Here is a 23763-nt window from a genome sequence, read left to right on the forward strand (position 1 = left end):
TTTTGTGAACACATGGGGCGGTGCATTAAATGGATCGCTTTTCATCACCATGAGTTGAGGTGACACGTTCAGCTACGGGCAGCGAGGATCGCTTCTCGCCGGTCATGACCAACGTCTTGCCTTGTTCTCCTTCACCCTGCTCATAAGGTAGGATCAAGTTCAGAATAACCGACATCAATCCTGCCAAGATATAACTGGTGCTGACAATGGCATTGACGGTGTCATAAAGGCCTTGAAGACCGGGATTATCGTCACTTGCGCGAGGTAAAACGTTCGAAAACCAGCTAGGAACAAGGGCCACACCTATTTACAGACAGCCAATCAGTTTCCACCAGTGGAAAAAAAAATGATAATACCAAAACAGGTTTTCTTCTTTTTTTACCTAAAGCAAGAGCAAGAGAAGCAGCAACAATGACACGATCACGACGTGTCCATTCGAGATAAGATAATATACGAATACCCGAAGCAGCCACAGAGGCAAACAAAAATACTGTCATGCCCCCAATCAATGGTGCAGGGATTGCCAAGAACGCTGCAGAAATCTGTTTTCTTTTTTTAGTTAAATCCACAACAATGGCTCTGATGACGATGATGAATGGTTACAACGATAAACAAATTCTTACCTTGCCAAAGATACCGAAAATGATCAGAAAAGCAGCACATACTAGACCTGCTATACGACTTGCACATCGAGTTACCTTTAGAAGAAAAGACAAAGTTAGGTTTTAGGGTTAATAATGATTGGCGGAGGTAATACAAAGTACAAAACTTACAGCAATGATGCCATTGTTTTGAGTAAACATGACAACGCCCATGCTTGTGGCCAAGGCACTAAAGATACTGCCTAGACCATCTGCCAACAGAGCACCTTGACAGCGCTCTTCAAATTCTTTGCCTTCTATAGGGAGTCCCGAGACATCGCTAGCGGCTGTCAAGTCACCAAGGGTTTCCTATATATTACATTCAATATCATCAATATATATCATCCCGAAAAAAGTAGTGAAGTCGAACATGGTAATAAGCTTACAATAATCATATCCAACTGAGTGAAAAGAAACGGTAAGATGCCTTTACAACCAACAAAAATGATAATAATGAGTGCTATTTTGTCATTAGGTAATAACGGCGTTCTGGAGCAGTTAAAGATTACCTGGACCATAGACTGAAATATTGAATGTCCTGACCCACAAAAAGGTGCCAGCAGGTGCAGCTGCAATGCTAGAACCGTCAAACATGCCTGTACATGATGTTTAAAAATAGGATCTTGTGTATATATAAATAGAGCCAGAAACTCACCGATTCCTGCAGCAATGATGCAGCCAACCAATAAACCGATGGCCACACCGATATTACGCATAAAGACAGAGCCAAATAGCTCAACCAAAATGATGGTAAAGAACACTGAAGCTCCGAGACCAAAGTTCACCTAGAAGAAACAACACAAATCACGTATTCTCAATGGATGTTGTTTTGTGTAAGCCATAACTTTTTCTACTTACAGCACCGCCCCAGATCTGAGGATTGGGAGCGTGGATCGTAGGACACAAGGCAAAGTCTCCACTTTCGGGACGATTCATGCAAGGGCCCGAGCCACCTGCCCAGTTCTTCATTCCCGAGTAGATCAACGAAACACCAATGGTGAAGAGGACTGTGCCTGTGACGATTTTGGGGAACATTTTGCGGATAACACGGGGTGGTAAGAAGCTGAAAAGGACGCCAACCACACCACAGACCATCTATCACATCCATGTGTGTTTTAGTAGCTTCACTTGAAAGAAAGGCACTGCTGCTGTAACATAGGATGTTGTTGTGGTTTTGCAGTGTGCCCATCCATTCTTCTTTCTCCCGAGCACACGACAAGCAACAACAATCGCCTTTCTTTAGTTACCTGTGTACCAAGAATAGCGCCAAATGCATCAGGACATGGCAAGTAGTTGATCGTTCCGTCGGGCAAAGTCTCAGTCGGACACATTCCATCTTTATAAGAAAACAAAAACACACACACAAACTACTGTTTAGGCTCTTTCTCCCCCTCCTTCTGCTCCTAGAACTAGAGGTTCGTCATTTACTTGAGTACATGCTCGATATCAACGCCTCGGCTGCAGGAAGGTTGGCAAATGCTACACCTGTAATACCCAAAATCCTGCAAAAGAAAATAATATGGATTAACAAGTGCTACACTTTTACTCCTCTTTTTTCTCCAGAATGCATACCCACATCCGATATAGTAACGTGTTTTGTAGATCTTGAACCGAATAATCTGAATAATACTGTTGACACCACACACCTATAAAGGGTACCCAATTTGACCGTGTGTATTGTTAACAAAGACCTTGTTGACTGTAACACAAGCAAGTAGAGTTAGCATATGTAAAAACTTACAATAAAAGAAGCCGAAATCATGTATTGACGCAAATCTTGGGGAAGATTCAACGTGGAGCTACCAGCACCAGAAATGATCATTGTAGGAGCAATGACACCACCGATAACGGCCAAGAAATCTAATGGTTTGGTTGTTATTCCTCTGTGTGTCTGTGTACACAAGTCAACTGTGAGATGATCCACCATCACTTACGCTGTATGCCCATCACAAAAGCCAATACAACTGGCAGATTTTCATTCGGACCATAGAATCGCGACGTGTTCATCTTTTTCTTGAGAAATGGGATATGTGGAACACTTAAAGAGAAAATATTATCTTGGGTTATCAAAAAAAAAAAAAACAGTTACGAGTTTTATTGTCACAAACAAGTATTTTACCACAAGGCACGATAATCATAGTTGCCGAACCAGCCTTCCTTGGTGGTGAACTTGTGCTTGATAGCATGCCGCAGCGAAATACGCGGCATAGGCGGGTACATGGTGTCCTGGGTACGTTCGGCCTGGATGTCCATTATGTCTTCAGCATCGATTTTCTTTGCAGTAGGATCGTTTGACGATGGTGGTGGCAATGGCAATGGCGGGTTGGTATTGATGTTGTCCATAAAGCTGTTGCTTCTGTCGTGTGTGTGTGTGTGTGTGTGTCGCAAGGAAAAGATGTTATCTATTAAGTAAAAGAGCAAAAGGCGCACAGGTGTGTCATACGAAACATGCAGGCAGTTTATATATTTGGTTGATGGAAGGGGGGGTTTTTTTATCTTTGGATCCAAAAAGGCGGTAATGTGTACCGGAACAATTAGACTGTGTGTTGTAAGGCATCTGTCCTCATGAGAGAACCCAAAATCGGGGCAGATCTTGTCTTCCACCCTTTCTTTTCTTTCCAAAGTTTTATCTCTCGCTCGGCAACAATCTATATAGACTCCCGCGCACTCTTATCATTTTCTTTGTATGTATTACTAAAAGGCTGAATAAAGCAGTCAACATGGTTCTCAGAGCGCAAACGGTTGATGATGGTGTCATTTACACACAACGCTGCATCATATGAAGCGTATCACCTGTATCAAACAAACAAAACAGTGGTAGTCAATAATAACAATAATAAGCTGTAGTAGTAGTAGTCAAGAGTGATACGGGTTTATCTTGGTCCTTATCTCGCGTTTTCCGAAATGGGATTACTTGGTGACACCTATTACAAGATCTCGGATTGCTGGCGCACCAAAAGGAAAGCCACAAACGATATGCCATTCTTGGGTATGTTCTCTCTTGACAATTAACACCGCACACGGATAGGGTATATACGCTACGTTTTGCGATAACACCGAGATACCTGCTATACTAGTCTCGCCTCAGCCTTCTCTTGATAAGCCACACTACCATCCTACGTACCAAAAACAGCCTTATCACATGCAGAGATACCTGCATATCACTCACACGCACTTTTGCAAATGTATATAAGTCATGTACATATAGGACAGGAATAATGTGCTTGTGGCCATAGCAGAACTTGTTGAACTGTTTTAATAAGAAAAAGACTTTAAAGAAGAAAGAGAGAGAGAGAGAGAGAGAGAGAGAGAGAGAGAGAAAAACTGGGAAAGACATATAAAAATAGAAACAAAATCCTGGAAAAGCTGAATTGCCTTGTGGAAAGGAGCGGAACGCTTATGCTGTGTTCTTTGAAGGGTGTTAGGGGGGACATGTGTGTTTTATATATATATATGAGTTGTTATGCATAAAAGGGGGGTGGTGCAGGAATATCCATAAAAGGGTAAAATATCAAGAAATGGTAAAAAAAAACATCGGGATGGGGGTTGGGTTGGTCATAATGACAATATGGGGTGGGGGGGAAACTGCAGAAAGAAAAAGGGGGGGGGAGTGTATAGTTTTTTTTTCGGATGTATGCTGCTTTGCTGTAACATGTATGCTGCCGCTGCTACTGTTGCGCGCATTAGTGGACATAAGGCTGTTGTTGTTGTTGTGGTCGGTTCTTTTTTTGCCCATGCATCTGCGCCGGCGTCTGCTGCTGCTGCTGCTGCTGCTGACGCTGCAGTTTACTTTGCAAAGTTTTGTAACGACCCCAGCAACAACCTCGTGAGCGATGAGGAAGATAGGTGGACGAGATCATGGCCCAAGACAGTCCTTCTTTATACCCGCGTTGTAGCAAGACGTCTTCGAAAGGTGTCCATGGGGTGCGTGTCTGAACCAACCCCGTCGTTGCTGCTGTGGTTGGGCTATTGTGATGATGACTAGACCCTGCTGCTGTTGTCTCGCTAGCTGCGCGCCGTCGTCTTCTTGTTACTTGATTTTGTTGTATAAATGGATAAGGGTGGTTGTTGTGTGCTGTCCGTTGTCGCGCTAATAGAAAGCTTTCACTGCTACAACTTGTCTGCGGCGGAAGAACGGCAAGAACAGTAGTACTGGTGGTAGGTCGTTGCTGGTGTTGTTCGGAATAGAGTGTGGTAGGAGGAAGAAACGGTGAGTTTTCATGTTCTTCACTGTGGCATAACAAATGTTGGATGTCCATGACACCTATATATCCGGCGACAACAAACAATGATGAGTCCCATGTCTTTGCTCCCTATGGATTGACGCTATTGCATGGGCTACATACCAGGCATATTAAATTACAAGTACACGGGAATATCGGAGGGGTAAAGAGTACAAGGCTAAATAATAGCCCAGAAACAGGAGATAAAGAAACGTAAAAAGGGTGGAAATTTGGATATACGAGAAAACGATGTAAGAGAGAGAGAGAGAGAGAGAAGGAAGGGAAGAAGAAAAGATTTTGGTAATGTAGAAGAAGAAGAAGAAGAAGAAAAATGAGGCTGACAGATTCATGTAGTGTTTTTGCCGAAGCAAGGGGGGGAGGGAGGGGAGGGGGAAGACAGTGTCAGTCTGTCTTTACTATATGGAGCAATGGGAGTGGATACTCATGTATATGTACGAGAGGATGAACCGATCAACGCACAAAGCATAAAGTAACGCTTGAGGGCAGACTATGATTACTACAGACTGACGCGTTGTTAGCAAGTCATAGTTGTCGATGGACCCTATCAGCACCCCCATCCCCCCCGCGGAATGAATGAATGAATGAATGAAAAAAAACAGGGATTTCTTTCTTATGCAACACGCGTTAGCTTGATACATATTGCCCGTTGCTGCAACATGGCATTTTGGGCGTTTAGCCGACAGCAAGGAAAACAAACAACAGTATATGCGTGCGGTAGTATAGTAAAAGAAGAAATATATATTATACTGTATAGATAAACAAACTTGTTGAGAAAGAAACTGTATGTATAAAGAAAAAGTATGTGTGTGTGTGTGTATGTGTGGGTTTCTGGAAGGGGATTTTCAACAAAAAAGTACGCGAATTTTCTTTTCTTTATATGTCCTCCATTTTCTGACTAGAGAGAGAGAGAGATTTCACCATTCAAAGATGATAATTATACAAAAAAAGAAATATAGGATTTCTTAAAAAAAACTAAAACGCGGGTTTTTTCTGGAAAGGGAAAAAAAAGGGGGGATGGGGGCGGGTGAGAGAGGGTGAAGGATGGGGACAAAACGATAATAACGAGAGTAAAAAGTTCCCTCTTTTTCTTTAGTGGCTTTTAGATTTGAATTTGAGCAAAGGAGCCAAGATTTCCAAAGGGCCGGCCTTGTTTAAGAATTCATGGTCCAAAAGCTCACCCGCGGTAGCACGCGAACGAACATCCACACAAAGACACACTGCCAAAAACCCTTTCAGTTCGCGCGACAATTTCTCGGGTGCCTTGAGTGTGGGTGTGCCATTGGTGGCAATCAAATACAACGCCTTGAGTGGCTCTTCGTCCAGATACGGTGGTTCGTTTTCAATCATTTCAATGGCCATGATACCCAATGACCAAATGTCAACCTTTTCACCATACTCCTTTTGTTTCACCACCTCGGGTGCCATCCAATACGGTGTGCCAACCATCGTCGCTCGTTTGGTCTTTTGATCCGTCAGTTTGGCGCAAAATCCAAAGTCACTGATCTTGACGTGTCCTAGGGCGTTTAACAAGATATTGTCGGATTTGATATCACGGTGGATGATGTTGCGAGAATGCAAATGATGGAGGCCGGCAGTTGTCTTTTAAAAAAAAAAGTCGAGTTAGTGTGTGTGTGTGGATACAACTACAAGGCACCCCCCACCCCTCCATAGCAACACAACTGGGTGATGTTACACTAGGCAACAATGTAAAAGCCATGGCAACAGAAAAATATATAAATGTAGTTCGTAACTATAGCAACACGACACACCCCCCCCCCAAAAGCATGACGACGACGAAAAATACCTCGAGACAAACAGTAGCAATTTGTTGCTCAGTCATGGTGTTGTGATCAATGACATCGGTCAATGCACCTCCTTCCATGTATTCCATCACTACCCACAACTCCATATTCTTGACAAGAAAAGAGTCCAAAAAGTTGACAATGTTGCGATGATGCGATTCCTTCATGACCAGGATTTCATTCACAATCAATTCCTTGCGAGGCTGATGCGCCAAATCCATCTGTTTAATAGCAACTTTTTGATTCGTGGCAAGTGATGCAGCTACATAAACCGATCCCGATGCACTAAAAAAAAAAAAACCGGGGGACGGGGGTTGGAGAGCAGATGATGATTTTTTTTTTTTTTGCATTAGCTTCTCCTCTTTGGAGATTCCAAGGTATATATAGAAACTCTTACCCCTGACCAACACGCTTAATACGTTTGTACATGTCATTCGGATCACCCCGCGTGACAACCGAGCCTGTCAAAAAACAAAACAAAAGCCCCCCCCCGTTGTTGTTAGCAAACAAATAAAAAACAAACCCGTATTCCCCTCCATTTTCCCTCTCAAAAAAGTAAAAAGGGGTGGTGGGGGAGACAACCACATACGTAATTTCTCCATGATTTGTGCTTCTGTCATTGTGCTGATACGCTGTTCGACCTTTTTCTTTGGCGCCGGTGTCGACACTTGCGCTGCTGCCTTTTCACGTTCACGTTGCATACGTTCGCGTTCCTTTTCTTTCTCACGCTCGCGCATCATTTGCTTTTCACGTTCCCGCGCACGTAATTCTCGTTCGCGTTCACGTTCACGTTCGCGCTCACGCATCATGCGTTCCTTTTCGCGCTCATACATCATTCTCGAATCATCATACGTGGTAGCGCTGCTAGTACGTACGGGTGTGCGTTGAGACGATGAAGAATGTTGTTGCTGTTGCTGTTGGTGATGGTGATGGTAATGGTGATGCGATGTGCCGTATGATTTACTAGGCTCGGGACGAGGATAAGAGGGTTTACTGGATGAGGATGACTTGGGTAAAGAAGGTGGATCACGATGGTTTCGATAACCCTACAATTGTTTTTGGTGATGGCAAACGTCTTTTAAAATTTAGAAAGAAACCCCCCTCTCAGAACACGTGTTAAAAAAAATCATACACTTACGCCAGGAGAACGTGAACTAGGAGAAATGGGTGATTTTGGACCACCCGCACTACCAGGACCACCAGCACTGCTACCGATGGACAAGTCCGAAATATCTGGCGGTTGTGGACGTCTTGTGGCAGGACTGACGGGTGGTGGAGGTGCAGGTCTTGGAGGAGCAGGGCGATGCGGAGTAGGCAAAGGAGCAGCAGCGGATTTTTTACTTTCGTGCATCATGGCAGCCCAACGTTCACCACTGGATCGTTGTTGTTGTTGTTGTTGATGATCCATACCATAATCGTCGTCCTCCTGATCCCGTTTTGTTTGTTCAGTATAGAATTCAAGAACATCCAAAACTGCTTGAGGATTTTTAGCTGCATCTTCTGCAGTAATGGCAGATCCTTTCAAGAGCTGTGTCCACTGATCTGGTAAACCCTGAAAATAAATATAAAAAAAAAACGTGCGTGTTTGAAAAAATAAAATTCAGTACTACAAACATCAAAAACCCTCTGTCAGACTTACTGTAAAAGCACCAGAAATGGGATCAAAACCAACATGGACTTCGTGCACAAAATTAGTTGGACCTGAAGCGCCCAAGGGTGATCTCTACAAACACCAATTTCCATGTTAGTCTATTATTACAAAAAGAAATATCTTTTTAAATTGCAAGCTTTACATTATAGATCTCATCCATCCAAGAGTATAGCTCGTCGTCACTTTTGCACGCCACATAATATGTCTTGTCCTTTGTGGCAATCTCAATACAATAAGGCTTTAGATCTGTACGTGTTACAGATGTGATTTCTTTTAAAAAGATGAGTGCTACACATTGTCCTGATTGCTAAATAGATATACATGTATTCAATGTTCAATAAAAGAAGAAAAGGTAAGTTGCAGATAATGATGATGATGATGAGATTGTTTTTTACCTCGTTTCGATGAAAAGTCAATGCCTGATCGCGCAACACACAAAATCGTTTTGACCAAATCCACGCACGTAGACCTTCTTCCTTGACGGAAAGATAGCCGTCTTTGATGATTTCCGTCATTGAACGTGAAGGAAAGAAAGAGCAAGAAAGTTAGGTTTGGGGGTGGGGAAGGGTTAAGCGAGTTGGGAGGTGGCGGTAAAAGGATATAAATTACAAAGGGGGGGGGGAAAGGAGAAATAAGGGCAGCGCGCAAAAAAACAGGTACCACCCTTTGTTTCACCCACAGCCCATGGTTGTACACAACGCAGCACCCAGATTATTATAATTCGGAGACTCATCTTCTTTTTTTTCTACCTCGAGCTTAGATGTATCATAGAAGCACGCTAGGACTCTTATGTAACTGTCGTTTGTAAGCAGTCCCTGTATAAATTACCACCACGACCAAATTGTGTACAAGTATACAAATATTATATTTCTATGTTTCTGGTGTTGCACAGCATTTTTTATGTGTGTGTGTGTGTGTGAGAGTGAGTTGTGATTTGACAAGAATATAGACTTTCTACAATTGATATTAGAGGGACAGAGAATGGAAGAAAAAATTTTTAGTTTTTGGGGAAAAAGAAAGAAAGAAAGAGTGTGTATGTGTGTGTGTGCGGCAATACTTTGTTAAAGAAGCGTATATAGATTGAGGAGAGAGAGAGTGTGTGATGTATATAGTGTGTGATTGTGTAGGTGTGTATAACAAAGGCTTTTCTTATTCTCTTGTTTACAAAAAAAAAAGCAAGTGCAAATGTAAGAGATTACAAAACGGGTCGGAGAGGGTTGTGTGTGAGTGTGTGTGGGGGCGGGCGGGAATGAATTCTACTCTTCTTGTGGAGCAGTGCTATCGTTGTTGCCGTCGGAAGTAGTAGTAGTAGTAGTAGTAGTAGTAGTAGTAGCGGTGGTGGTTGCAGGGGTAGAGCTACCAGTACCAGTAGTAGTGGTAGCTGCTGCTTGTTCGGTGCCTTCTTGGTGACCTTCCTGGTGACTCTCCTTTTGATCGTCATGGTGACTGTCGTTATGACCATCGTCTCCACCTTCACCTCCCAGGGCACTATATTAATTCACATGGATATTTAGTACAACAACAGCAAAAGACACACACACACACACATTTGCTTAAGAGGTAGAAAGAAAATTTACCTGAACATATTGGCGGAACTAGACCGACTTTCACTGGGGCTAGACTTTTGCTCGCCTCCCGACTTGTTGTTTGCACGATGCAGACTGGCAAACGGACTGTTGGAAGGACCTAGCACGTTACTCCGGGTCTTGCTGCGATCCGTCTTTCCAAAGTTGGCCAGCTCGTTCACTCGGCTGCTCTTGGTAGAGCCGCCAGGGCTGCCTGATCCAACGGTGCTCCAGCCATCCACAGTGGTGTTCGCTGCACTATTGTTGCCGCCGCCACTCGAACCTTCTCGCTGCAAGTCGCGCGAGCCTGCACCACGGTGGGAGCCTGCTCGTGCCATGGGGTGCGGTAAGCTGCCACGCGAGCTTGTCGTGCGCTTCATGGCTTCTTTTTCTTCGTTCTTGGCCTTTTGTGCCTGTTCGTGGACTTGGGCGATCGTGGTAGGAGCGGGCTGGTTGGCACGGCGGCCGACCCACTTGTTCTTTCGCAAGTCAAACAGATCCTAATGCTTGGAGGTTAATAATAATATCACTACAACAAGAAAACAAAGAAGGGGGGTACAAACCATAATCATAAACTTGACACGCGAGCTCAGGTTGGGACTCTCGAGCATATCTCGAATACGCTCAAAGTAGACATCCATCCATTCCTTGTTTCTGCGGTTGCTTGTGTCCAAGACCTTGCCGATGGTAGAGACAAGCTTGACCATGGTCTCAGTCTCCTCGTCACCGACCTCCTTGGGGTTGTCACAGAGACGCGTCAGGCACTGAAGCATGATACGGTCGGTCAACATCTGGCGCTTGAACAGTTCACCGATAAAGACAACCAAACCAAGACCTTGACGCTTGGCCTTGACGGCAGCGTAATACTCGTCGGTCAACATATCCGGACTGATCGACTCGACATCGGGAATCTGCATCTTCCAACCACGTTCGAAATCGTGCTGGCAGCGGTTCAAAAGGTATTTACGAAGCAAGTTGACACCCGCGACAGTGTTGCCCTCCTTGTCCTTGACACCGACATCCTTGATATCGTCCGTAATCGAGTCATACATTTTACGGCACAGCTGGGCCCACATGACAGCAAATGGCGGTTCGTCACAAGCCTTGTCAAAGGTAAGTTGAATCACAACCTTCAATGCACGGCCGTCATCTTCCTTTTCGGACTGTTTGGCATACTCCCAGATTTGGCCTGCAATCGAGTCGAACTTCTCCAACGTCAACTTGTTCAACAAGGACTTGACCTTGCGGATAATGACTTCGTCGGACATCACGTCACTGTCACCGCCAGCAGCTCCGGCAGCGGCAGCAGCGGCTGCCTCACGTTGTTTGCGCAGGGCAAGAGGGACCCAACGGTTCTCGCTCTTTTCCAGAGGAACAACTTGTTCGGGCGGGATGGTGGGAGCACCTTGCTGTTGCTTTTCTGGTCTGTCCTCGCCTTGGTTTTGTTTACCACCGTGACGTCCTTTACCGCCACGACCGCTACGGCTACGACCTCCGTGTGAGCCTTCACGCTGCATACCACCCGGTGAGCCAGGACCACCAGCACCACCAGCAGGTGGCAAGGCATGGCTACCGCTGCCAGCGCGATGGGAAAGGGGACGTCCACCGGCAAACTTGCCCATTTCCATGCGGCCGTCTCTTGATCCATGGCGGAACATGCCCATATCCATGGGAGAGGAAGGTGTGCGAGGACCGCCACGGCCTCGTTCAGAGGTCTGACGACGCGACATGCCACCACCAGATCGTGGGCCACGGTCGTTCTGGTCATCGCCCATGTTTTGGAACTGGGACAGATCTTCTGAAGTCTCGAGACACAACGGAGCGAACTGTAACAAAAAGTCGGGCTCGTACGTGATCTTGCCACTCTGGGAATCCTTGCTGCCATAGGGTGCCTTGACCGTGGGCGGGTATTGGACCGTGCTTGGGTCTTGGATCGTACGCATAGGACCGGACGGTGTCTTTGGTGTACGGCCAGGAGTGGCACTTGCAGGTGATGCGGACTTGGAAAGAGAAGCCATGTCAAGACGACTGGGTGTATCGGCCTTTTTCTTTTCAGCTTCCTCCTCTTCCTTTCGCTTGCTTTCTGCAGCTTCATCAGCGGCAGCCTTCTTTTGCTTTTCAGCAGCATCAGCAGCCTCTTGTTCTTCCTTGGCCTTACGCTCAGATTCTTCCTTGGCCTTTTGCTGTTCGGCTTCAACACGCTCCTTTTCTTCGCGTTCCTTGCGCTCGGCTTCCTCCTTGGCCTTCTGTTCAGCCTCTACCTTGGCCTTTTGTTCAGCTTCAGCGCGTTCCTTTTCCTCACGTTCCTTACGCTCAGCTTCTTCCTTGGCCTTCTGTTCAGCCTCTTCCTTGGCCTTTTGCTCGGCTTCAACACGCTCCTTTTCTTCGCGCGCTTTACGTTCAGCTTCTTCCTTGGCCTTCTGTTCAGCCTCCTCCTTGGCCTTTTGAGCAGCTTCTTCGCGTTCGCGCTTTTCACGTGCTTCACGGTCCTTGATGGCAGGATCAACAATAGGAATAGCCTTACTTGGCGGCGATGGGCTCGTGGAGGCTGCAGCACCAGCACCAGCACCAGACGAGGGTGACGATTTCAAAGCAGCATCTTCCTTCTTTGTAGCAGTAGTAGCAGTAGTCCGTTCCTCCGAAGAAACACTGGGTTTGGCAGCAGTGGTGGTAGTGGTAGTAGTAGTAGTAGTGGCAGTAGTCAACGACGACGAATCCTTGCTGCTATTGGCAGTCGAAGAGCTCGACGAAGCAACGGCCTCTGCTTTCACTTCGGCCATGGTCTCGGGATTGATGATACGAATGGCCTTGCTGTTACGTACAGGTTGAACGAATGAAGATTGCGAGGGGGGACCATTGTTAGCACCACCTTGTCCACCTACAAAGCCCATACCAGGGTAGGCTTGATAGAAATGACGTTGTCCTTCAAAGTTCTGAGGTACAAACTTTTTTGTTTTAGAAAAAAAAAAGTAAAGAGAGAGAGAGAGGAGGGAAAAAGGTTTGAATGGTAGGTAAAACAGTTGTGAGTTCTGTTTGTTTGTTTTTCTTTTGTATATATCAACTAAATTGAAAATTTGAAACTTACATAAGGGCCACCTTGATGATGGGGAGCACCTTGGTGATGGGGTGCTGCTTGATGATGGACAGGACCAGGACTTCCCCAAGCATGAGGCATTGGCATGTTCTGACCCGCAACGCCAGAGGGAGAAGGAGCCGATTGCATGTGAGGCGAGATGGGCTTCTTTTGATGATGATGGGGCACATAGGGTTGAGCGGTCTGCATGTTTGGCGAATGAGGCATGCCCTGATGCTTGTTGTAATGCTGGCGATAGTGTCGTTGGTTGTTGCTATTACTGTTGTTGTTGTTGTTGTTATAATGTGCTGGGGTGGTAGCAGGTGAGCCTTGTTCAGAATGATTGGAGTGTGTGGAATCTCTTCGTTGCTGCTGATGATGCTGTGAATGCTGATGATGCTGTGATGAGTTTTGTTGATTGGATGGAGTGGTGCCCTGTGGTGCAAAAGGTTGCGTGAAAAGTTTAGGGTGGGTCTTGTCAGCATGATTGTATGGCAGAGTAGGTGGTGCAGACATGGTTCTGGGTATCTCGGGAGAACAACAAGTACGCTGCTGCTGCTGCTGCTGCTGCTGCTGTTGAGTCCCTTGTATCCGGATGTGCGGCTGACCCTGCCAAACGTGTGTCTAACACAAGGGCAAAGGGAGACACACACACACACACAAGAGAAAAACGAGAGAGAGGGAAGAATAAAAAAGGAGGAGGGAGGGGACGAGGGTATATAGAAAAACCATTATAACGATAATGATAGTTTCAATGCCGTGCTCACAACGTTCTTCTTCTCTCTTTCTCCCCTCCTCTTCGACCCACCAAAGCAAAGCACCTCCAAATATAGAAAAGGAAGGAAAACAAAAAGGAAAGAAATGACATCATGGTCTTCTACTTACGGAGGATGCGTCTGTGGCAGGCAGGCTGCCGAATGTGACCTCGGATGACTTTAGAACAGGAGCAACGTCGCTGCCGTTCTTGTTTGGAGAGGCGGACTGGGCAGGAAGATCCGTGCCTTGGTTGATCGACCCAAACTGAATGGGTGCTATCATCATCATCAGTATTAACATCATACGTGTACAAATTAGCTCCATCCTTGTTTCTCTCTCGATCCTTACCAGCATCCGTTGGTGGAGCTCTAGGCAGCTGTACAGACGCATTCCGAGCGTTGTTCTTTGTGGCTGGAGATGCCGGCTTGCTTGGCGGGCTACTTTTGTGGAAAAACAGTGATGTAATGCATGATGGTTAAGGTGATATATAATATATACATTTAAGAGTCCCCTTTATCATCCCCAGGAAGCGCATGAATGAAATCATTTACGCCACTAGCGACCGTTGTTAGCAAGGGTGTGTGTGTGTGAGTGCGATAAGGGCGACATCACCCTCCACCCCTCCTAACCTTACTTTCCTGCCGTGTCTCTCTTCCTTCCAAAACACCCACCCACACACCCACACTTATTTGAGATATAGAAAGTTAGTCTTGGTAAATTTAAAAAAAAAGGATACGAATTGGAGGCGGATGTGCTGTTGGCCAATGTCGATGCAAATGAGGGTTGCTGTGGATTCACTGCGGATGCTGTATTGTTACTACCACCATTTACTGATGCAGTACTACCACCACCGTTTGTTTTTGCACTGCTGTTGCCTTTTTTGTCATCATTATTGTTGTTGCTGTTGTTGTTAGAAGGAGATGCGGAAGACGAGGATGACGAAGTGGACGAAGAAACGGCGGTGTTGTTGTTATTGGCTGTTGTGCTAGAAGAACGTTGATCCTGAATCTGAGAGCTTCGCTTTGCAGCTTCTGCGTAGTTGAACACTGCTTGGGTAGTTGACTTGGCGCTGTTGGTTTCGGATGTAGTTGGAGTTCTATTCATTAGTTGAAATCACAAAAGTTGCATATCCTAGCAAATAAGGACCTAGTGGCTTTTTTTTCCCAGTAGAAAATATATTTTAGTTCAATCATGAGCTTTTTTCTTATCGGCATTGTAAAGGGTTTTCCAGTAAAAAAAAGAATCACCGCCCTATTGCATTACGCTACACTTAACACCACAAAAAAGATTTACAGCTTTGCCTCAAGTACTCGATTTGTTAAAAGTACACAAGGAAAAACCTCTCGGTTTTCCAAGATTGGGCAAATGTTTGTTTTTTAATGTGTGTGTGTGTGTTGTGTGTAAGAGCAATGCAATTATAAGGCAAGTGAGTAATGAACAACGAAAAAAATAAAAAAAATTGTTGATAGTAATTACAATACGTACATGCTTTTATAGAAAAGAGGTTGGTGCAGGTAAGGGGAGTAGAGGAGTGGAAAGTGCACCGAAGTCAGGTAAGAGGAGAAAAAAAAAAAACTCACAACCCAAAAAATTTGATCAGAGTGAAGCACAGCAGATGGCGGAACGAAGTCACTTATTGGCCGATAGCGAAACGCACCGCAGCCCCCCGAGAAACGGGGGAGAGCAAGACTTGCGTACGTACGTATCTATGTATGTGTGTATACATCGCAAACCCATTAATATTTATTCTTGATCCCAGCATCCTGTATGCGGCCCGTTTTGCCTTTTTCTTTTAAAAGAGCCATTCTCCTTGTATTGATAATAATAAATAATAGCAAGGTTCTGAAATGACGGCCTGTATGGTGTCAAGGGACTGTTTTTCTTTAAAAACTTTCAAAACCAAAGGCGAGCGATCCCCGTCATTGTTTTGCCATGAGACACATGCTGTGTTTCTACTAGATAGAATAGATAACAATAAAGCCGTTCCCGTAGCAGCCAAGAACCGTGTGTGCTGAGCAGAGCAGCGAGGCGCGGCTAGTTTTCTACCAAAAAGGAAATCTACTCGCCGAGCAAAAACCAAGTATAAATAAACCTTCTCAAGGGAACATTTATCATCTACTACGAACATAGCGAAACATAACGAGAATAAAAAATGGTTCTCGTCAATACCATCCGTGACGCTGTAGCTCAACTGTATCAACACATCGACATCATTACTGCTGCTGCTGGTGGTGGCACCGGAGGAGGAGGAAACCATACAAACACACTGATTGTAACAACAACGTCCACTGCAGCTGCTCTCCTTTTGGCATATTATGCAACCAGGCGTGTATCTAAAGCACAGGATGATCCTACACCGATCGTTTCATATCAATGGCCTATCATTGGCTCGACCATGGACTATTTCACGGATCCGGACAAGTTTACCAGAGAGAAAACCATACAGTACGGACCTGCATTTCGGGTGCATCTACTTGGCCAGGTTCGTTTTATCATGGAATGATTGACTTTAGGGGGGGGGTTACTATTACTCAATATGTTTGTTTCTTCTCTCCGGCAACACGATAGTATGTTACAGTAGTTGGCGGAAACCTTGCACATGAAGTTTTCATGAACCCTAATTTGAACTTTGTCCAAAGTTCACAAAAAGTACGGGTTGTGATTCATGGAACTTTAGATTGCATATTCAAATTGGCTGCTTTTTTAACTAATAGTGTTGCTCATATGATTCTATGATAGTTCTTTGATATACCGTTGTTCCTTCAACATTTGCATAACGATTTGCCTGAACACGCACTTCGAGACATCATATCCAAGGATATGACGCAGAAATTATCAACTTACAGCAGGCATTTTGAGAAACAGGTACAGTACAGAGAAAGTAGAGAGTTTTTATTAAAGGGACCATCGATTAATTGAATAACTGCACATGTAATAACATGGATTTATGCATTATGTAGACTGCCATTGTTGCTGCACAAGTGCTTGGTGATCTAAGAGGTGAGTCACTACGATCATTTGCTCTACAACGATGAGGAGAAACTAAACAATTGGCAACGATGTATGTATAGAGCCCAAAATCATTACCAACGTCAATGAATTAACTCGAGCCTTTGTTGCCCGTACGACTGCTTACACGATGGCCGGCACGGCTATCACCGAAAACAAGGAGCTCATGCATATGTTTGAGCATGTTGCAGACGACTGCATGAAAGAGATCCTGTTGCCAAACGCAGCTCGGAGCGTGTTGCCATGGTGGAACGACCTTTACAAACGGTAAGGAAATAGCCGACTCATCTTTTTTACCCTCTTTCTTGTCAAAAGTTATATATACATATTAACACAGAAAAAAAAATTAACAGTGTCTTTTATCCTCGCAATGCATTCGTGAAAAAGAGTGTACAAAAGATCCGTGATGGTGTCAAAGACGAGGTGTTCCGTCGGTTAAATGATGCTGAACACAACAACAGCAAAAAACAAGTAAGCTTTGTAGTATAGCGCTTGGCCGACGCTTGAGGTTTTAATAAGGCGTGCCATTGTTTTTTTTTTCTTAATCTCCCTTACATACAACAACTAAGTATAATTTTCTCATCCATCAAGGACAATGACGACGTACTCGGATACGTTCTTAAAGAATACTTCTTTTCAAACAACAGCAAGCAAGGAGGACACATAGACCGAGATACCGTTTTGGACGCTATCACGATATGGTTTATCTTGATGACGTTTACGAGCGTGTTGACGACATCGGGGACACTCGTTGGTGTTCTTTACCAACTGGCGAAATCGCCTGCCGAATCCATTTCAGAACTACGTAAAGAACAACAAGAGCAAGGACAAGAGGGTCCTGCTTCTTCCTACTACAAACGCTTGGTGAAATTGGACAGTTTTATTCGTGAATCGTTCCGATACTCTATGAAGGATTTAGCACATCCACATACCAATGTCAGCAAGGAAAATGTTGTGTTGAGCAATGGCACAGTCATTCGACCTGGTAAAATTACGTTTTATTCGTGTTCAGTCAGTTAGACCGCTTCCAATATGAAAAAACGCATCCCATCATAACACAAAAAAAAATACCCATATATTTATTACAGGGGAAGAAGTTTATACCAATTTCTGGCATGTCAACTTTGACAAAACCGTACAGAATGATCTGGAAGATCCATCCGAGTTTAAGCCTTTCCGGTTTGTGGGACGTGACAAACAATCGACAAAGTGTAGTGCGGATTATCTCATGTTTGGTTTGGGAAGGTAAAAAAAAAATGTAGAACTGTCAGAATAGCACAACCTGTGTGTGTACTTTCATCGATACATAGTCGAAACATGATGTGCATACTAACGCACAATGGCCTTTTTTTTTTACAAAATAGACACGCTTGTCCAGGTAATCTCCTCTCCTTACACATATAATAAAAAAGAAAGGATATAGAAGAATTAATGCTTTATTGGATTTATGATAGGACGATGGTTTGCGATTGAAGAAATGAAGGCAATTATCTCTACCATTATCCACAGTTACGATCTTTCCCTTGTTCCTGCGGACGATGATGATAAGAACAGCAAGCCAGCATTGAGAATCATCAACCGAGAATCTACTTTGGAGAATGGCACTTAGATTCTTGACACTATATACATTCTTTATTCGAAAATAAAATGTTACCTTCCCCCATACAATTTTATGACAGTCTATTGATCATGATCATGTTCAGCGATAGCAGCAGCCAATTCAAGAGCGCGCGGTTTGGATGCTACAGCAGCCACCGACAATCCGCGTTGGTGCATATGCTCTGCTGTGGTCGCACCAATGGCAGCAAGCTTTGGAATCGTGTCGACGAGCTCAGGGTTTCGTTCCAACACATAATTGACACCGGAGGGACTGAAAAACACGGCCCAGTCCGGTAACCCATGTGCCTGAGAAGAAGACAACAAACGCTGTGTAAGGTCCGGGTGGGCACATGTGGAATAGGCTCGCACTTCTTGGAACGGTATGTTTGCTTTTGTCAAACGCGTCGGTAACTCGTTCATGCGTTTATCGCCTGCAAGAAACAATACGCCTTGCTTGCCTCCTTGCTGCTGCAAAAGAAAAGGAATCATGGCGTCGGCTAATTGTACAGCGCGATCTTTAACAATGGTAGGTACAGTGCCGTGAAAGAATCCTAGTTGGGTCAGTTTCTCGGCCGTTTTGGTGCCAACAATAAATACATGGAGTGACCGCCATTGAGGGTGGACAGTTATGTTTGAAGAAGCAATGGCCCAAGTATCGACCGAGCGTTGTGAAGTAAAGATGATACTACCAATGGTAGTGGGTGGTGGTTTGGCCAAGAGTTGTTGAATGAACGTAACTGATTCACTTTTGGAATCAAGAACGGGTATAAAGTTGACGTTATAGTTGTGACGTGCAAGGGCAAGTTGGTATTCGTCTTCTGTTGTTGTTGTTGTTGTTGTTGTTTTATCATGATGGGTTTTACAACTCTCCTTTGTTTTAAACAAAAGAACCTTTGGCATGATTTTTGAGGTAACAAATACAAGAAAGAAAGATGATGTGGTTGTAAATTTTCTCGTTTGTTGTAATGAAACTTTTGAACCAGCAAAAGCTTGTTTTGCAGTGTTTTTGGAGGTTGCTTGTGATATACATGAGGCACTAAATTATAGAGGAAACAGAGGGTGGTGGTGGTGGTGGTTTGGAGTAGAAGAAAGGGTACAAAACAGAAAGAACATACTACAAGAAAGAGAGAAAAGAGGGTGGATCGATTTGTGAAGGAGGGAGAGTTATATATATATGTATACGTATATAGTGTGTGTGTGGGTGTGCGTGGATCAGTTAATGCATATATAAACCACGCGATAATGCTGTGCTGGGGGGGGTTTATATGAAATGAAGAATATGCGGGTTGGAAAAGAAAGTAGGAAAAAGAGGAAGCTCTAGATATAGCCTGCGTTTTGTTTTGGTGGCACTGCTGGTGGCACCTGACGAAGCAGATCATCCGTGGAAAGTTCACGACGATGGTGCTTGCGTGCAGCCACGGATAGAGAGTTGCGTCGACTGGATGCCGAAGGCAACGGCGATGAATGGTTGTGTTGTCCTGGTGCTGGGTCAGCAAACAAGGTCTTGAAATGGCTCAGAATATACTCGATCGCATTGATCTTGTGATTCATGTCAACAATGTCTAGCCCCTCATCCCGGTTGCGCATCAATGTAGGTCCAAAGACCACGGCCAAATTCTTGGTCGTCATGAGATTCTCCTGGCTCTGTTGCTGCACCTTGTCGAGATGTTGCATCAGGTATTTGAGCGTATTGTAGTTTTCAGAAGGAAGTGAGTGGATGGCTTTTTGATAGAGTGCGAATTGTTGATCGGTAGATGATGATGGTTCTGTATACACACACACACAGGTCACACAGTCCGTTAAATACTGGAAAAAGAACGTCTTGCAATAGCAGCAACAAGAACGAGAACTTACTGGCAGCATCCATAAAGTTGCTATGCATTTCATGTGTGAACAATGGATTGGGCAGGTCTCGGAAGTATTGCTTCAATACACTGGTAATGGCACAGATATCGTTCCATTGATCCTCGTCACATAGATTGCATGTTTCGTCTCCGTTCTCGAAGGCTTGCTGGATAAGCCGCATCTGACCAGCAGCACCCGACTTGCGGTATATTCCTTCGAAATCCATGCCTCGGGTTTCTACAGCCTCAATGCACTTTTGCACGATTTTCGGTACAGTGCCGTTCTCGGAGCGGACCTGCGCTACAAGATCGTTGCCAAACATGGCTACACAAAGGAGTGAGTATAGTAATAAAAAGAGTGGTAGTAATAGCCCTACCTTCATGCCGAGTACCATCTGGATTTAAGCGTCCTGTACAGCTGGCTGATACATTATGCATACACCTGAAATGTGAAATGTATCCACAATCTATTACAAGTCGTAAATCTACTTGGCACATGACAAAATAATGTATACTTCTTTTTTTTTCCTTACCTTGGCATTTGAGTTCACTGACACGCCACATCTTTTCATTACACACATCACATTTACAGGGTCGCAAGAAACGCGTTTGTGCAAAGTTGTGTCCGGCACGACCACGCGCAGCCGTGTTTTCCAATTCCTTGATAAGCTCGTTATTGTTACTCGTCTTTTGTCGACTGCCCTGTTGTAGAGTTTCCGGTCCAGCATTGCCGAGCGGCTGACCAGCGACATTGGCATCATAGGGCACACCGATCGTCATTGTAGTGTCATTCTCCTTGTCGCTATTATTATTCGTGTTGTTCTTTTTACTGTTGCTGTTGTTGCGACGACCAAACTTGTTGCGACGGAACTTGAACATCTTGGGCGGCTCTGCCTTGCTAATACTATCGCGTTGAGCAATCTTGCGAACGTTCTGATGATCCGACGATTTTCTTTCCAAAGATACGCTATTATTGAGATCCAATCCTGAATCTTGTTGCTGCAGGTGTAGTTGTGGCTGCTTGTTGGCATTACCATCCGACGCAGCAGCACCACTACCACTTTTGTTGCTGGTATTATTATTACTGTCATCGCCCAAAAAGCTTGTACCAGCCATCACAGCCAAAGCTTCACGTTCACGTTCTGTGACACGTCGCGACAAGTCATTGTTCAGTGTCGTCAACTCGGCGTTTTTGGTGTTGAGCATGATCATTTCGTTGATAATATCATCTCGAGCCTTGACAAGGCGCGCATATCCCAATTTGGCAGCCTCGATATCGCCTTGGACCGATCGTAGCTGTTGTTGGTTCGCCTGATGGTTCTTTTCCCATACCACATCCGTTGACATTCGAGTGGCAGCCGCATTCGTCATCTCAAACACAAGTTCATCGCGATGGATACGGAGTTCCTTGCACAGTTGTTCAAGCGCAGCCTTCATCTGACCCAAACTTTCGACTTGCTTTTTTGTGATTGTGATTGCTTCACCGTTGCCAAAGATGGATGCTTGATGATAAACCAAGAGCTCTGCTTTCAATTTGGCTGCTATGGCTTCGGCATTCTGTCGAGCAGAGACCTCGGCGGCATAGCCTTCTTTAACAATATGGAATTCGTCCAGCGCTTTCCTGCTTATTGCCTAAAATGTGCGTTTGCGTTCCAGTTTTCCATGTTGATAAGCATATTAAAGTTCCAATGTTTTACAAAATAATAAAATGTCTTGAGGGTTTTTTTTCACCTTGATCTTGTTAAACTTGGTATCGACTTCTTTAAGCTGGCTTTTCGTGCTTCGTAATTCACGTTCTAGCTGTGCTATTCGAGTCTGTTCGTCGGTTGCTGAAGAAGGATCAATAGAGGCAGGGAGTTCGACGGCATCGATTTCATCGGTAAGCGATTGAAATGTGACGTCAGATGATGGAGAGCTTGACCCTCGGGTTCTGGGTGGGCTAGGGATGTTTTCGTGTGAGGTGGTCGTATTGGTTGCTGCTTTTGTTGCTGCAGGCGAACTTTGATCTTCTGTCAGTCCAGTATTCAGCATCTGATTAAGTTCGCTGAGTTCACGCGAACCTGTATTATTATGGTTGTTAGATCACCTGTCATAAAATTCGTGTATGATATCATGCTTTGCACTTACTGAGGATAACATTCTTTGATGTGCCTTGATCCTTGTCGTTCAGGATACTGTCGAGTCGAGAATCATTGCCCGAGATACCTCCTCTTCGTTCTTTGTTTGCAACGATACCTCGGCCCGTGGTAGAATCCAATGAATCGCCTCGTTGAAGACCAAGCTGGATTCAAGAAAGAGCGAAGGCAGGTTAAGACAATAAAATACTACAAAACTCTTTCGCTCTCCCTCCTTGAATAAGGTACAAACAGACGTACCTGAATTCGGTACAAGGGGTCCCGGACGAGCGTAGAAGAAGAGTTACTATCGTTTGCGTGTTGCTGTTGCTGTTGTTGCTGTTGTTGCTGAAGTAAAAGACGTTCTTCCTTTCGTTTTTGACGCATTTGTTTTCGTAATTCGTGACACGCTGTGCAGAAAATACCCTGCATCATGCAAAATCGTTACCGTTTTATGTTTGTTGTAGTTAGTGTACACTACTAGACCCCACACCATCCATTGTATCTTTCCCTTTACCTTGCTAGTCTGTGTAAATACGAGATCTTCGATTCTGATATTACATTGAACGCAGCGGAAACAATCAGCGTGGTATGCCTCGTCGCCTACCGGTAAAAAAATTAAAAAGTTCAATATCATGGATTGGCCTGAAAGGAAAATAGTCATTTTTTCTCTACCTGTCATAATGGCCTCATCTTTAATGGCTTCATGACAAGCATGACAGCTATAAGAACAATCTTCACATATTGGACTTCCATCGCGGAGAAGTAGTAAGTTACTGTAGCATTCGACCAGTTTTTGACATTTCGCACAACGGAAGCTGCAAATATCCATTATTGTCGTTTTCGTGTCGGTTAGCATTATTATTGGAAAAGAGAGGTTATACAAGTAAGAGGAAACAAGGACAATACAGAAAGAATGAAAGAAAGAAAAAAGAGAGCGAGAGAGAGAGAGAGACACACACACACACACACACAAAAGTACGTCTTGAGTGGTGCCCTTTTCTTTCTCTTCCCAGGGAAGTGAGGAGAGTGCAGAGCACACACACACAATAGAGTTAGCCAGGAGAGGGAGAAAAAAGGCCAATGTAAAGAGAGGGAGAAAGAAGGGGTGGCCCTTTTTGTCTCTTTTTCTCTCTTTCTTTCTTTCTTTCTTTCGTCAAATATGAGTAAGAGAAAGAAGCCCTACCATTCAAAGTGCCAAATGCCGTCACCGAATTGCACGACTGAACCGTCCTCAATGGGCTTCGAGCATCCATTGCAACAAGGATCTTCGTTCTCTTCAAAAACAAAGGTTGTGTCGTCGTAATAAGCGTCCATTGACCCTTCTATGTGTGTGTGTTTCGTGCCGTGTCGTGTGTTGTTGTCTTGCGGGTTTTCTTTTGCTTCTTCACACCACACACTCTTTCTCTATCTCTCTCCACCAGCAAAGGATAATACAAGGTATAAGTTTAAAAGGGGATAAAGA

At 44.5% G+C, this 23763-nt stretch overlaps 10 protein-coding genes across 10 annotated transcripts; 1 reads left to right on the forward strand and 9 right to left on the reverse strand.

Moving 5' to 3' along the window:
* Nucleotides 1-25: 25 nt before the first annotated feature.
* BDB00DRAFT_790632 (Xanthine/uracil/vitamin C permease) lies at nt 26-2648 on the reverse strand (the record flags this gene model as incomplete). The annotated part of the gene is made up of 13 exons (XM_053120977.1): nt 26-303; nt 383-542; nt 624-698; nt 774-950; nt 1028-1068; nt 1151-1237; nt 1297-1426; nt 1500-1736; nt 1889-1977; nt 2070-2143; nt 2214-2287; nt 2383-2501; nt 2576-2648. 13 exons carry the CDS (start codon nt 2646-2648, stop codon nt 26-28), a joined length of 1614 nt encoding a protein of 537 aa, XP_052976283.1.
* Nucleotides 2649-3330: 682 nt separating this feature from the next.
* BDB00DRAFT_571627 (uncharacterized protein) lies at nt 3331-4151 on the reverse strand. The gene is made up of 2 exons (XM_053117905.1): nt 3811-4151; nt 3331-3714 (listed from the first exon to the last, which is right to left on the reverse strand). The coding sequence occupies exons 1-2, from the start codon at nt 3976-3978 to the stop codon at nt 3463-3465; spliced, it is 420 nt and encodes a 139-aa protein (XP_052976284.1). The 5' UTR covers nt 3979-4151; the 3' UTR covers nt 3331-3462.
* Nucleotides 3925-5141, reverse strand: BDB00DRAFT_839796 (uncharacterized protein). Its single transcript, XM_053124732.1, has 2 exons — nt 4988-5141; nt 3925-4905 (listed from the first exon to the last, which is right to left on the reverse strand). The coding sequence occupies exons 1-2, from the start codon at nt 4992-4994 to the stop codon at nt 4325-4327; spliced, it is 588 nt and encodes a 195-aa protein (XP_052976285.1). The 5' UTR covers nt 4995-5141; the 3' UTR covers nt 3925-4324.
* An 833-nt stretch (nt 5142-5974) lies between these two features.
* BDB00DRAFT_875722 (kinase-like domain-containing protein) lies at nt 5975-8853 on the reverse strand (the record flags this gene model as incomplete). The annotated part of the gene is made up of 8 exons (XM_053127390.1): nt 5975-6484; nt 6690-6972; nt 7085-7148; nt 7277-7733; nt 7826-8239; nt 8327-8410; nt 8481-8645; nt 8734-8853. The coding sequence occupies 8 exons, from the start codon at nt 8851-8853 to the stop codon at nt 5975-5977; spliced, it is 2097 nt and encodes a 698-aa protein (XP_052976286.1).
* A 1058-nt stretch (nt 8854-9911) lies between these two features.
* BDB00DRAFT_769554 (armadillo-type protein) lies at nt 9912-11420 on the reverse strand (the record flags this gene model as incomplete). Its single annotated transcript, XM_053119822.1, has 2 exons — nt 9912-10403; nt 10467-11420. The coding sequence occupies 2 exons, from the start codon at nt 11418-11420 to the stop codon at nt 9912-9914; spliced, it is 1446 nt and encodes a 481-aa protein (XP_052976287.1).
* Nucleotides 11421-12849: 1429 nt separating this feature from the next.
* BDB00DRAFT_980271 (uncharacterized protein) lies at nt 12850-13552 on the reverse strand. The gene has a single exon (XM_053129971.1). The coding sequence runs from the start codon at nt 13490-13492 to the stop codon at nt 12965-12967; it is 528 nt and encodes a 175-aa protein (XP_052976288.1). The 5' UTR covers nt 13493-13552; the 3' UTR covers nt 12850-12964.
* Nucleotides 13553-13971: 419 nt separating this feature from the next.
* BDB00DRAFT_571726 (uncharacterized protein) lies at nt 13972-15321 on the reverse strand. The gene is made up of 3 exons (XM_053117906.1): nt 15218-15321; nt 14081-14885; nt 13972-14007 (listed from the first exon to the last, which is right to left on the reverse strand). The coding sequence occupies exon 2, from the start codon at nt 14834-14836 to the stop codon at nt 14363-14365; it is 474 nt and encodes a 157-aa protein (XP_052976289.1). The 5' UTR covers nt 14837-14885; nt 15218-15321; the 3' UTR covers nt 13972-14007; nt 14081-14362.
* A 563-nt stretch (nt 15322-15884) lies between these two features.
* Nucleotides 15885-18417, forward strand: BDB00DRAFT_918303 (cytochrome P450; the record flags this gene model as incomplete). Its single annotated transcript, XM_053128727.1, has 10 exons — nt 15885-16214; nt 16301-16381; nt 16472-16597; nt 16693-16732; nt 16804-17008; nt 17095-17212; nt 17333-17726; nt 17830-17986; nt 18106-18119; nt 18196-18417. The coding sequence occupies 10 exons, from the start codon at nt 15885-15887 to the stop codon at nt 18348-18350; spliced, it is 1620 nt and encodes a 539-aa protein (XP_052976290.1). The 3' UTR covers nt 18351-18417.
* A 4-nt stretch (nt 18418-18421) lies between these two features.
* BDB00DRAFT_790636 (tetrapyrrole biosynthesis, uroporphyrinogen III synthase) lies at nt 18422-19240 on the reverse strand (the record flags this gene model as incomplete). The annotated part of the gene is made up of 1 exon (XM_053120978.1): nt 18422-19240. The coding sequence occupies one exon, from the start codon at nt 19238-19240 to the stop codon at nt 18422-18424; it is 819 nt and encodes a 272-aa protein (XP_052976291.1).
* A 417-nt stretch (nt 19241-19657) lies between these two features.
* Nucleotides 19658-23615, reverse strand: BDB00DRAFT_875726 (uncharacterized protein; the record flags this gene model as incomplete). Its single annotated transcript, XM_053127391.1, has 9 exons — nt 19658-20106; nt 20195-20509; nt 20718-21816; nt 21916-22244; nt 22312-22465; nt 22560-22724; nt 22816-22901; nt 22974-23020; nt 23485-23615. 9 exons carry the CDS (start codon nt 23613-23615, stop codon nt 19658-19660), a joined length of 2775 nt encoding a protein of 924 aa, XP_052976292.1.
* Nucleotides 23616-23763: the final 148 nt, after the last annotated feature.

This window comes from Zychaea mexicana, assembly GCF_025766255.1.
Source record: "Zychaea mexicana strain RSA 1403 chromosome Unknown BDB00scaffold_77, whole genome shotgun sequence".
Taxonomy (NCBI): domain Eukaryota; kingdom Fungi; phylum Mucoromycota; class Mucoromycetes; order Mucorales; family Lichtheimiaceae; genus Zychaea; species Zychaea mexicana.

Excerpts from the sequence above, each read along its gene's own strand:
- BDB00DRAFT_571627 (XM_053117905.1), bottom strand. The coding sequence starts at position 3,978 with ATGTCTTTCCCAGTTTTTCTCTCTCTCTCTCTCTCTCTCTCTCTCTCT. Across the intron at positions 3,715-3,810 it reads ATACATTTGCAAAAGTGCGT|TATAGCAGGTATCTCGGTGT; the intron begins GTGAGTGATATG and ends AGGCGAGACTAG.
- BDB00DRAFT_980271 (XM_053129971.1), bottom strand. The coding sequence starts at position 13,492 with ATGTCTGCACCACCTACTCTGCCATACAATCATGCTGACAAGACCCAC.
- BDB00DRAFT_571726 (XM_053117906.1), bottom strand. The coding sequence starts at position 14,836 with ATGAATAGAACTCCAACTACATCCGAAACCAACAGCGCCAAGTCAACT.